Genomic DNA, 13,928 nt, shown 5'->3' with positions numbered 1-13,928 from the left:
CTGCTGGGCTCCGGCAATCCTTCCGCCTCAGCCCTCCAAGTAGCCGGAATTACAGGCGCATGCTACCACACCCAGCTGATTTTTTGATTTATTGTAGAGATGAGGTCTACGCTGCCCAGGCGGGTCTCAAACCCGCGGGCTCAGGCAATCCACTCACCTCAGCTTCCCAAAGGCACGGGATTACAGGCTGCGCCACCGAGCCCGGCTGAAATTTCTACTTTTGACTCAAAATTAAGACTAAACTTTAGAATGGCCTTAAAAGGCACTACTTGAAAATAATAATTTGAGATAGCATACAAACAAAAACATTTTAACAAACTGGTGTCACTTTTTTTAACATTTTAATTAATTTTTTTGAGTCAGGGTCTCACTCTGTTGCTCAGACTGGAGTGCAAGTGGCACAATCACAGTTCCCCACAGCCTTGATTTCCTGGGCTCAGGCAAGCCTTCCGCCTCAGCCTCCTGAGTAGCTGGGACTATAGGGATGTGCCACCATGCTCAGATAATTTTTTGATTTTTTTTTTTTTTTGTAGAGAGTAGGTTTCACTATATTGCCTAGGCTGGTCTCAAACTCCTGGGCTCAAGTAATCCTCCTGACTCAGTCTCTCAAAGTGCTGGGATTACAGGCATGAGCCACTGTGCCTGGCCATAATTTTAATTCTACCTTCTATACAGGTATGCCACAGATCACCTCTCGGCATAATGTTTAAAGTTTAGTAGTACACCTATCAAGCAAATCCCCTAAAACATAAAACCTTTCCATCCTCTCAAATGTCACCAGTTTATGAAACAACTCCCTTTTTTCTAACAATACCTCAAAAAACATTATATAGAATGCTTTAAGTCAAAAAATTAAAAGCATAATTTTGAATACTCAAAAACATCACCCTCATTATGTACCCTGAGGCCCATATATTCGTACTGCCTCTGCTACCTAGAATATCCTTTCTCCTTACCTTATATTGTCCACATCATTTGAGTATAATGGAAGGAGCATAAACTTGACATAAAATTGAGCAGTTCCTTATTGTACCATTTCTAATAATATAACTCTGGAGAAATTACTTGAACCTATTTCCTCACCTCTAACATGGGTACAATATCTACCAAATAGAAGTGGTAACCAGAGATTCAGAAAAATGTCACATAAAGTATTTAACTTCAAGCAAATACCCCCAAAATATTAATTACCTGCCCCTTCCCAACTCTTAGTTCAATTATAACTTCCTCAATAAACCGTTAAAAGTATTTTTCTTCCACCTCTTTCCGTACTGACAGTTTATGTCATGCAATTCAAAATTTAATATATATGATCTCAAACTGCTCACTACTTCTTAATGTGTCTTAATTATACATGCCCAACTCCAAAGTAAGCTCCTTGAGAGTGAAGACCTATCTTATTCCTTTGTATTTCCCCCATATATGGTAATCTACTGGATATGTAGTAGGCACTTGACATATAATAATTTACGGGCTAAGAAACTAGGCAAAGTCAGGAAATGTAAAATTTAAAGAAATGAGGGAGACCCATGTATATTGATAACAAAAAATCAAATCATTTATATCTCTGTTGATGTGACACATAGGTCTTCCTCATTCTTTTTGACTAGGTTCTGCCGTTGTCAAAATAGCCAAAATATACTGTTGAGTAAAAATCTTTTTTTTTTTTTTTTTTTGAGTTGGAGTCTCACTCTGTCACCCAGACTAGAGTGCAGTGGCCGCTCCTGGCCACCGCAGCCTCGCCTGGTGGGCTCCGGCGATCCTTCCGCCTCAGCCTTCCGAGTAGCTGGAATTACAGGCGCGCACTACCACGACCGGCTAATTTTTTGATTTATTGTAGAGATGAGGTCTCGCCAAGTTGCCCACGCGGGTCTCGAACCCGCGGGCTCAGGCAATCCACTCACCTCAGCCTCCCAAAGGCGCGGGATTACAGGCTGAGCCACCGAGCCCGGCTGAGTAAAAATCTTTAAAAGGCACATAATAGCATAAGATCATAATGGTATTATCTTATTTAGAAATAACCTGGTTTTTTTGTCTATGCATAGAAAAAAGTCTGTGATTATGTATACTAAACTTACAATAATAGTTATCTTTGGGGATCAGGAGGGAACACTTCTACTTACTGACATTTCTACTTTATTGACATTTTTACTGCATACTGTTTGATTTTTACTATGAGTATATATTGCTTCAATAAATATTTTTAAGAAAATGTGCCCACTTCTGTCTCTAACCTTTTTTCCTAACAAAAGGTTTTCAATACAATAGTCATGTATATTAGTATCAACTGCAGCAGCAATACTTACTTTTTGGTCGAAAAGGATTGTTGTCATCCATCAAGTTGCAAGGTCACCTAAGTACCAACACATGACATCAATTAATTTTATGAGTCACTTTAAGTAACACCAAATATTGAAACATGAAACTTGGGATCCAGAAATCTTTGGGTCTAATTTCAATCTCCAGCAAACTCACCATGTGACTCCAGACAAGTTAGGTTTCAGTTTTCTACCCTATAAAGATACCTACTATTAGTGTGGATTTTGTTCAATTAAATACACACTCATTTAATCTTTTCCTCCTGCCAAAAGTTCCCCTTTTGAGTTTAATATGTTTAATATACACATGTAACTCACTTTCCATAATTGGTCCATTCCTGAATGACTGCAACTTTAGTAAATAAAATGCTAAATGTATTAAGCATTTGCTGCTTTAAAAAATTCGATGAACTATCAAATTATAAAAAATATTAAAAGACAGTCTTAGGTAAAAATAAATAATCACCCCATAGTATATGTTTTGGTTCATCTTAATTTTGAAATACTAAGTGTAATGAACCCTTTATTTTTTTCCTATTCTCCATATTTCAGAAAGAAGTGTTATTCTTGTAAGAAAGCACATATACTTAAATAAGTCTTTGGGTTTTTAGTTGGATAAATTCCATCATAGATCAATTCATTAAAAATAATTACTCATTGCTTTCTGTGCTCAAGGTAATGTGCTAAGATCTAGGGGAAAAAAACAAAGATGAGTAAGTCACAGTCCTTGCCTTCAGGAGTTTACAATCTAGTATGTCTATGGTCCTTTGGGCTTTTAAAAAGTTATTACATTACACATTAGCAAAAAACATTATTTAGTGCTTTATTTAAAACAGGTATTTGTATTCTGACTTCTCATGCACATACCATATATTCTACATAAAAACAAACACTTTTAAAATGTTATTTCAGTTATAAAATAAAAAAGGTCAAAATTAGACATCAGAAATCTAAAGTAGAACGGGCTCGGTGGCTCAGCCTGTAATCCCAGCACTTTCAGAGGCTGAGGCGAGTGAGTCTAAATCTTTATCTCTACAATAAAATAAAAAAGAGCCAGGTGTGGTAGCGTACATCTATAGTTCCGGCTACTTGTAAGGCTGAGGCGGAAGGATCACTGCAGCCCAGGAGGTAGACGCTGGGTGACCGTGAGCATGCAGGCCACTGCACTCCAGCCTGTGTAAAGGAGTGAGACTCCAACTCAAAACAACAACAACAAAATACCAGAAATCTAAAGTAGGATATACAGAGTGAATTCAGTCTCCACATTCATCTTTATCTTCAAACTGGCAAAAGCAAACTTTCCCTAATTCCAAATTATTTTGGGCTGAATTAGTCCAAAGGAAAAAAAAGTAACTCAAGAATAAATTACTGGCATAAATGTCTGAATTTCTACTACAAGAGTCTCTGTAAAGTCTGTACTTTAGTGCTATTCAGATCTCTTTAACTCAACTATTTGAATAGTTAGCACTTATCTTTAAAACAGAATTAAGGCAACGCATCAAGTAGATAGATACACAGCAATTATCGCTCATCATTAAGGATCTACTGCTACCCAGAACACAGAATTGTTTTTCAGTCTTTGTATCTAAATATGTCTTTATTTTATTTTATTTTTTATAGAGATGTGGAGTACAAGTGAGGATTAACTACATAAGCAGACTGCATGCAAGTGAAGTTTGAGCTTCTAACTGGCCCTCACTCCCCCTGGTAGTGAACCAGGTAGCCTTTGTGTTGTCGTGTGCTCCCCACCCTTCTTTCCTCCCTTCCCCAGCAGTGTCCAGCGACTGCCGATCCTTTCCTTGTGCTAATGTGACTAATTAGAACACATACTTTTTTTTTTTGGATTACAGTTGAACAGCCTATGAGACTCATAGAACACCTTTTTTTTAATTTTTATTTTTTAGAGATTGGGTCTTGCTATGCCACCCAGGCTGGAGTGCAGTGACTATTCACAGGTGCAATCATAGCACACTACAGCCTTAAACTCCTGTGCTCAAGCAATCCTCCCACCTCAGCTTCCTAAGTAGCTGGGACTACAGGCACACACCATCATGCCTGCTTAACACTTTTATTAAATGATCATATAAAATATTTATTGGAGCCAGGCTCGGTGACTCAGCCTGTAATCCTGCGCCTTTGGGAGGCTGAGGTGAGTGGATTGCTTGAGCCCGCGGGTTTGAGACCCGCTTGGGCAGTGAGACCTCATCTCTACAATAAATCAAAAAATCAGCCGGGCATGGTAGCGCATGCCTGTAATTCCGGATACTTGGAAGGCTGAGGAGGAAGGATCGCTGGAGCCCAGCAGGTCGAGACTGCGGTGGCCGGGAGCGGCCACTGCACTCCAGTCTGGGAGACAGAGTGAGACTCCAACTCAAAAAAAAAAGAAATGAGGTCTCGCTATATTATCCGGGCCACTCTTGAACTCCTGGGTTCAAGCAGTCCTCTCACCTTGGCCTCCCTAAGTGCTGAGATTAGAGACATGAGCCACCACACTTGGCCTCAATCTGTCTCATTTTAAGAGCCCTGAACTAATTTTAATTTGTATTTCATATTTCTGAACAAATGTCAGTTTCCAGTATGCTCACTAAAAGAATTAAATGGATTAAGAATAGCTAAGCTGACTAAGTAGACCTGAACAATCACAAATAATGTGTCCACACATGTTGTTTAGAAGAAATTTGAATGTGGTGCTGTGTGCTTATGCTTCATTTCCTTAGCCACAAAAAGAATATCATCCCTGTCCCATTCTTATAGGGAAGCATGAAGATGAATTGGATGGTATCTTCAAAGGATCCAAGATCTTCTTGAGAAGAGTATTCTTAAATGCAAAGCTGTGTGATTGTTAAGATCTGGTGCATGTGCTGCAGAAAGGCGCTGTCACTTGGGGAAGCTAGCTGATTGTCAGATACTAATGCCAAGGCTTGTTATCTGCATAGTGCTCAGTTGGCCAGAGCCTGCTCCTCCAGGCTGAACATCACCTCTCTGTAGATATAGTCCCAGCTCTACTTTCTTGCTGTTACACCCTGGGGCTGATCTCATACTCTTCAGTCAAGCATGTTCATATATTTTCTTAGTTTTCTATTGTTTAGTGTTTATTTTACTTATTTAACCCTAATCTTTAGTTCTTGGTAGAAATCTTTAAGTTCCTTATGGAAGGGAATATTTCACTATTGCTCCAAGTATTTTCTATAGGTATAGTATGAAAACGGTACTTGAATCAAGTGAATAATATTTTAAGTAACTGTCTTTTATTAAGTTCTATCCATTCTGTAGTTGACAATTTTTAGTGTCCCTCGAGAAGCTACGTATGACTCATGATACCTTGTATGACACCTTTCCTCTTATTTATTGCTTCATCAGGCAAAGCTAAGCTGAGTACTTGGCAATCACTGATTAGGTTGGGAAAGCTGATCTGTGCTTTGACTTGGCCCTTTCTGCAATCCAGCAGACATTCTAGCACACATTCACTCATCTGAACCCGTTTTTGGACATGCTTTTGGACTTCTCCTTATCCCTGTTAGAGTGCTGGCTGCTTCAGTAATAGTACTCAGTGCTCTGTCTACATGTCACATTCAGAAACAATTTGTCTATCCTATAAGGTGGACTCACCTCTTTTGATTCCTTTATGTTAGGTTATTTTACAACCTTGTTTTTAGTGAGTAGAATGTGTGTATAAGTGAATGTCTTTCTTATTTTGACGTTAGACCTTTTTTCTCACATATAAGTTACGGGGCTGGCCATTGGACTACCTTTAAGCAGAGCTACATCTATCTTTTCCTCCTTAGTCCATTGAAGGCTACTGTCTATCATAGTAGTATAGTATACTAACTATGAAGTTAGGGTTGAAAAGGCACTTTTATCATCATCACTCTAGACACTTGGAACTTTTCAAATAAAGCATTTGGGCTAAAATTTGTCATGCTTTTATATGGTACAAAGGAGAATACCTTTTTGAAAGTTCAGTAAATTCCCTTTGTTTAGAATGATGGTTGACAACAACAAAATATTGTCATTTGTTCCAACTCCAATTTTGATGCACGCGTTTTTTGATTACAGCTTTTATAAGAGGAAATGCAGTTTTAATATTATCAGGCGCAAATAATTTTACTTGTTTGAAATGTATCTTTCTTTACCTGCCTCAAAATTTTAAGTAAAGAATGTGAATCTGTTGTTTTGACTATGAAAAATATGATTGTTCTTATTTACTAAGTTTTGGGAAGAACTGGCTTAACATTGTTCTGAAGAATGAACCCAGTTTGATGAAGGTCACTATATTGGATTTATTATTCTCTTCTTTCATGAAGAAGAAAATTGTTGTATGAAAAAAATCTTCTAACTAACCAAGAAAATAAGACATTTCTGTAGTCTAACTACTGATTTAAAGCCTCTTCCTTATGAATGAAATCCTGAATGGATGTGTGTTACCAATAAGAGTGATGGGGAATCAGCCTTTAAAGACATATACATGATGATTTTTGAGTTACCATTATTCTGTGTCACAATGATGAGCCAGAGAAAAAGACTCATAGCTAGTTAATTTCTTAGCAGCTTCCTGCAGCAGTCCTCCATTCATTTTCTCTGCCCTACTTTTTGAACCAATGGAGGACTACATTTTCTCATGGAGACAGGAATTTAAGACTCTTAAACTATAAGAAATATGAGGGTAGAATGTACCTTGTTGACTGTTGTATTATTGCACCTGGGCATTCAGATGACATCCTGAGATAGACTGCGTAGTTAGAACATTCTGTTGCTATGAATCCCACTGGAGACTTCATGGTGTAAACAAATGTACTTTTGAAGGGAAGTACATCACAAAGAATGATTGCTTTCAGGCCAAATATTGACTCACTTAGGGAATGTATTGTGTGATATTTTAGTCTAATTTTTCACTTAAATCCGTTGCTGTAATACACATATGTAGTTTTTAAATATATATTGTTTAGATTCAGGCTGTGTTTGTAAAGTCCCAAAAACACTTAAAAGGACCAAATGAAGCTGTCTTTGGGGTGGCCACGTTAGTGTATGTTCTCTCACATTTTACCGTAAGCAGCAAGAAGAAACCAGGCCACACTTTCAGCACCTTGGCTGGAAGTCACCTTAGCTAAATCGTACAGTTCATTTGGTGCATTTTCTACTTTCCACGTAACTGCAGATAACATCGTGCTAAAGTTCTGGGTGTACATAGCAAGGATCCCAGTAACGTGTTCCTCACTTCCAAGATCCACTGGCAACTTCTTTTTTTTTTTTTTGAGTTGGAGTCTCACTCTGTCACCCAGACTGGAGTGCAGCCACTGCAGCTTCGACCTGCTGGGCTCCAGCGATCCTTCCGCCTCAGCCTTCCAAGTAGCCGGAATTACAGGCATGCGCTACCACGCCCGGCTGATTTTTTAATTTATTGTAGGGATTAGGTCTCGCTGCCCAGACGGGTCTCGAACCCGCGGGCTCAGGCAATCCATTCACCTCAGCCTCCCAAAGGCATGGAATTACAGGTTGAGCCACCGAGTCTGGCTGGCAACTTCTTAAAAGCACATACTTCAGCTAACAGTTGATTTAAGACACTTTAGATTTTTGCTAATGCTCAAGTCTTCCAGCTTCTGCCCAGCTCCAAAGCCACTCCCACATTTTTAAGTTGTTGTTACATCATTATCCCATTCCCAGTTACCAAAATCTATTAGTTATTTATTACTGCATAAAATCACCCTGAATTTAGTGGCATAAAGCAATAATTATTCATTATCTCACACAGTCCTAAGGATCAGGAATCTGGGAGCAGCTCAGCTGATGATTCCAACTCAGGGTCCCTTATGGGTTGGCCCTCAGACTAGATCTTCAGTCACCTGAAGGCTTGGCTGGTACTGGAAGACCCACTTCTAGATTCGTTCATGTGTCTCTTGGCTCTTCACCATCCAGCCTTCTCTATAGGGTTACTTAGGACCTGGCAACTGGCTTCCCCCTCAGCAAGTTGCCCAAGAGAGGAAGAGAGCAACCAAGATGGAATTTCCAGTGTCTTCCATAACCTAACCTCAGAAGTGACATGCCATCACTTCTTCCTCATTCTGTTGAACACACAGACCAACCTTCATGTAGTATGGGAGGGGACAGCACAGTGATTTGAATAACTGGAGACAGGGATCTTTGCCACCTTGATGCCTAGCTACCACAGCAAGTGAAAGAATAAAGAAACTGTGAATACCTATGCAATGAAGTACTACTCAGTAATAAACAGGAATGAGCTGTAAATACATATAATATGAATGAGTCTCAAAAATACACTGAGCAAAATAATTGATACACAAAAGAGTATATACTGCATGATTCCATATTTGTATTAAACTCTAGAAAAAACTCTTTTAATCTGTGGTGTAAGAAAGCAGATCACATAACACAACAGGACTTGTTTTCTTTTTTTCCCCCTCCTCAGCTCACTCGAGGCCCCTGCAGTGGGAAAGGAACAAGTTCTGTTCTCTTTCACTCCTCTTTCTTCCTCCTCTGGTTGGAGGGTCCTTTGATGTTGCTTCTCTGACCAACATTGACCCCCGGAGCAGCAGCCAAAAGACACAAACCTGGCTGTTGTCTGTAATGTCACTTGACCCACAGGAAACTCATGCATCCTTGCCATGCCAAATAGTGAAAGTCTGTAGGCTGCCTCAATGTTTCTGTCTCCATCTGTCATCTGTCTCTTCCATAGATAAGCACAAGGCAGATCAGCAAGTCTGATGGCTAAGTAGATGCCAAACAAAAGAATGAGACGCCAGTCCTTTTCTTGTACTTATGCCCAGTCTTTAGTAGTGGTTCTCTTTGAGTCCCTCTCACTTTGCTTAGGCAAAGGGGACCCTCCTGTGAATGAACTGAATGAGTCCTTCTGCTGGACTTAGCACTGCCTTTGTACCAGTCTCATAAGGACCGGCAAAGGCACGCTGAGGCATTGGGCCGGCAGCTGGTGCCTGCTCCACCACATCTTCCTGAGCTGTCTTGAGAAAGTAGGTTGCTTCGGTCTTTTTTGTCAGCAGCCTTGGGCCTTGGTCACCAATGCTGGAACAACTGGGAAGCCCACTCTTCATGCTATTAAAACTATTTACATTCTCAAAGAAGAGAACAGCGGTAGAGAAAAGCTACCAAGAGCTCCTGCACTGTTAGTGATCAAGGGAAAATCAGTGTTACAGCACCTTGAGCACTACAGAAGCTATTTGTGGGGAGTAGCCCGCTGTAGACATCCATTCATTCACTAAGCAATTTGCATTCTTGATAAGGGGGCCAGCCTCTGAGAATATTTGCATATCCAGTTGTTTTATGTGTTAACATAAATCTATCACTTATAGGACCAGGGGCCTTCTGCACAACTGAACAGGCATTCCTTGGAGAACACATCTACAACAGTCACTGCTGGGGTCCCTTGATCTTGTGTTTGACAATGTCTAATTAGTACAATATCTGCTGTGTGCAGGAGCATCACCCCCCCCTCCAGCTGTCCTGTGCAACATTATCTCCTGAATGGTGACTGTTATTGTTGTTATAGAAAGTGAAAACTTTCAGCCGGGCATGGTGGCTCACACCTGTAATCCCAGCACTTTTGGAGGTGGAGGCAAGAGGGTTGCCTGAACCCAGGGGTTCGAGACCAGCCTGGGAAACTTGGCGAGACCTCGTCTCTACAATAAATCAAAAAACTAGCTGGGCATGGTAGCATGCACCTGTAGTTCCAGCTACTTGGAAGGCTAAGGCAGAAGGTTTGCCAGAGCCCAGCAGGTTGACTCTGGGGTGGTCGTGAGTATGCCACTGCACTCCAACCTGAGTGACAGAATGAGACTCTGACTCAAAAAAACAAAATATGAAGGTGAAAACTTTCTGTCTAGTTAAAATGTACAGATGTTGACAGAAAATGATAATTCAATTTGTATTTAATGATACAGAGGCCCTTGTTGATTTGGTGAGATGTTACTCTTTTTCTTTTTTGAGTTGGAGTCTTACTCCATCGCCCAGGCTAGAGTACAATGGCCCACTCATGGCCACCCCAGCGTCGACCTGCTGGGCTCCGGCGATCCTTTTGCCTCAGCCTTCCAAGTAGCCGGAACGACAGGCGTGCACTACCGTGCCCAGCTAATTTTTTATTTATTGTAGAGATGAGGTCTCGCCAAGTTGCCCGGACTGGTCTTGAGCCCACAGGGTCAGGCAATTCACTTGCCTCCACCTCCCAAAGTGCTGGGATTACAGACTGAGCCACCGAGCCTGGCCAAGATGTTACCCTTTTTTTTGAGTTGGAGTCTCACTCTGTCACCCAGGCTGGAGTGCAGTGGCACACTCATGGCCACTGCAGCCTCGACCTGCTGGGCTCAGGCAATCCGTCTGCCTCAGCCTTCCAAGGAGCTGGAACTACAGGCATGTACCACCACATCCTGCTAATTTTTTGATTTATTGTAGAGTTGTGATCTCACCAAGTTGCCTAGGCTGGTCTTGAACCTGTGGGCTCAGGCAATCCTCTCACCTCGGCCTCCCAAAGTGCTAGGATTATAGATGTGAGCCACCGCGTCCAGCCAAAATGTTAATCTTTTAAGTATTAGTCTCCTTTCAATTCTAGATGTTTATGTATTAAGTATTTAATATACACATTTCTTCCTCTAAGTCACCACAAACTTTTAAGGTCATCTAGACTGTTCCTGCTGATGGTATCCAGATTTATTTTAAGGGAACTAGCCAAGCGTTTTTCACTCACTGTCCTCACTTCTGGAGTTGCCCACCACTTCCTGGGCTTACTCCCCACTTAAAGCTTCACTTCAACTCATCTTTGCAGTTTGGAATTTCCTAGCCAGGAAATCAGTATTTTTCTTTATCATTAGCAAAGCCATTCTGTGCTTTTTTTAACATTCACTTATTCATTGTCCCTAAGTTAAAACAAATGAGAAGAGGAAGGGGGAGGGAAAGAAAAAGAAGCTGTTCACTCGGACTACCGGGTTTAGTTTTATTTATTCTTTTTTTCCTCCACCCAGTCAATTTTATTTATTCTTTATGCTAGGCAAGTCATTCTCATTGGTGTGGTTATTTCTTCAAATGTAAGAACTCCCATTCTATAACTGTTGCTGTCTCATTTTCTTGTTTGCATATACAGCGTGGTATATTAGAAATTGCACTACTCTGAGTGTCAAGCTACCTGAGCTGTAGCTCCAGCTCTGTTGATAACTAAGTGCATAGTCTCGAACAGTAGTAACACCTTCGGCTAGTACACAACACTTCATACTTTACAAAGTACTGTTCAGATGCTTAGTATCACCTAACCCTAGGGCCACATGGGCCAGGCAGATATCATAAATAAAAGAAGTGAGTGAAGTGGTATAAAGCAGTAGGAGAGAGAGAATGTGATAAACGTTGGCCATACGCTTTGTCTAAGGAGGCAACTACTTTTAATTCTAGATTGTGGTGCTCATGTAAGATGTGAGCCCTGTTATCCAAACATTCTGTTTTCTCCAGAGAATCAGGCTTTTATATAAATCTCTTGGTGTCTGTGTGTTTACAACTAATTTATTTTTTTGTTTTTAAATTTTGTTGCTTTTATAGAAATAGGACTACACCCTCTCTAGCTTGACTCTCTGGGCTTTATCTTCTTCATCTATAATGTTGGATGGATAGATTAAATGAGTTTTGAAGTCTAAAATTTTTTATTCTTTATATTTTGATAAATCAACACATTTACCTATATCTGTATCATCTGCTAATTGCTGAGAGTAGAACAGTTTAAAAACAAGCAATTATAAAACATAAAAAGATATATGGAGGCCAGGTACAGAAGCTCATACCTGTAATCCCAGCGCTTTGGGAGGCCGAGGCGAGCGGATTGCTTGAGCCCGCAGGTTCGAGACCTGCCCAGGCAATTTGGTGAGACCTCCTCTCTACAATAAAGCAAAAACTAGCTGGGCGTGGTAGCGCACGCCTGTAGTTCCGGCTCCTTGGAAGGCTGAGGCAGAAGGATCGCCGGAGCCCAGCAGGTCGAGGCTGCGGTGGCTGGGAGTGGCCACTGCACTCCAGTCTGGGCGACAGTGAGACTCCAACTAAAAAAAAAAAGTAGTAGTTGACTGAATTAATAAATAGCTATAGGCCAGAGGAGAGGGTGAAATGATAAGCCAATTTTTAAGCAGTTAAGTTTGAAAACCCATGTGCTAGTAATCCTAAATTCCCATCAAAAATAATTATGTTGTTAAAATAGTACTACTGTTGTATATGCATAGATATATGTAAATCTAGTCCCAAATTATTACACACTATGTATTAAGATAGTTTTTGGCCACCAGCATTTCTTTTTAATTTTAATAATCAATTAATTTTTATTTCTAAGAAGAGCTCCTAGAAATCAGAGGTTGGAAAACTATTGTTAAATTTCTAAAAAATAGTGACTGTCAAAAAAGGAACATCTGCCGGGCGCCGTAGCTCACACCTATAATCCCAGCCCTTTGGAAGGCAGAGGCAAGAGGATTGCCTGAGCCTAAGGGTTCAAGACCAGCCTGGGCAACTTGGTGAGACCTCGTCTCTACAGTAAAAAATAAAAAATTAGCCAGGTGTGGTGGTGCATGCCTGTGGTTCCAGCTACTTGGAAGGCTGAGTTGGAAGGATTGCCTGAGCCCAGGGAGTCGAGGCTACAGTGGCTGTGAGTGTGCCAATGCACTCCAGCCAGGATGACAGGGTAAGACGCCAACTCCAAAAAAAAAGGAACGTCTATCGTACCTAAATTTTAAGATTTTTTTCACCTGTATGTTCCAAAAGCTTTATAAAATGTAAGAACTTAAATAAATAACTTAATCATTGCACTTCAACACTAAAACAGTATTTGTGGCGGTTGGTTTTCAAGCTACAGAATGCTTAAAATGAAATTTATGATATTGCCAACCTTGTTCCTAACAAGAGCGTTCTATATTGGGTATGTTGTTTTTCCAGGACTTGTATAAAATTGCAGCCTACTATTGGTTGATCTAAAGTTATGAGTTCTTTGAAAATAATTTTGAACGTGTACATTCTGGGCCTACCTGGCTTTTAACTAGCTGATTCATCAGAAATATACAGAGATAGAGTGACTGTCGCTGTGTTTAGATATGAATGTGCACTTTACAGGCACACCCAAATTGCAGACCTAAAACCAATATCAAACTGTCTACTAAGTCCTAGATTATAAAACACACTTAGAAGTCAAGTTAATTTTTCACTGGGTCTCAGTCATTGGCCAAAAGCCAGTGAAAGGACACAGTTGCATCATATCACTTTAGTTTACAGAGTTCAACATTTTTTAATTTTATTTTATTTTTTTTTTTAGCTATTTCAATAGAATTTAACATCATAAGTTGTTAGTTATGTATGAGGGGAGACCCCCAAAAAACCAGAGTTTATTTATACAGAATTGCGTATTTATTCTTACGTGTTTAAACTTCAGCCCATCTTCAGCGTTCTCTTCATTTGATGCAACACACCAGGACACCTTTTCTCCTGCTCAAGACAGTTTTTGAACTTGCCAATTTAGATGCCTTCTAGTGCTTCTGCTGTTTTTTTGTTTCACCTCTTCCACGCAGGCAAAACGTTTCCCTTTGAGAACTTTTCATCAGGGAAACAAAACAAAGTCACTTGGGGCAAGAC

The 13,928-nt window shown here is 40.3% G+C and overlaps 1 protein-coding gene across 1 annotated transcript in view; it reads right to left on the bottom strand.

Annotated features, from left to right (window-relative positions):
- Window positions 1-2,348, bottom strand: part of ZNF280C (zinc finger protein 280C) — a 52,560-nt gene extending 50,212 nt beyond the window's left edge. Inside the window, exon 1 of the mRNA XM_008059854.2 lies at window positions 2,307-2,348. Coding sequence (XP_008058045.1) covers window positions 2,307-2,337 — 31 coding nt within the window. The 5' untranslated portion in view covers window positions 2,338-2,348. The remainder of the gene's footprint in view (window positions 1-2,306) is intronic.
- Window positions 2,349-13,928: the final 11,580 nt, after the last annotated feature.

This window comes from Carlito syrichta, unplaced genomic scaffold (genome assembly GCF_000164805.1).
Source record: "Carlito syrichta isolate Samal-C Ts95f unplaced genomic scaffold, Tarsius_syrichta-2.0.1 Scaffold304400, whole genome shotgun sequence".
NCBI lineage: Eukaryota > Metazoa > Chordata > Mammalia > Primates > Tarsiidae > Carlito > Carlito syrichta.
Note: the sequence above shows the minus strand (reverse complement) of the source record. Positions and strands in the feature narration are given on the sequence as shown.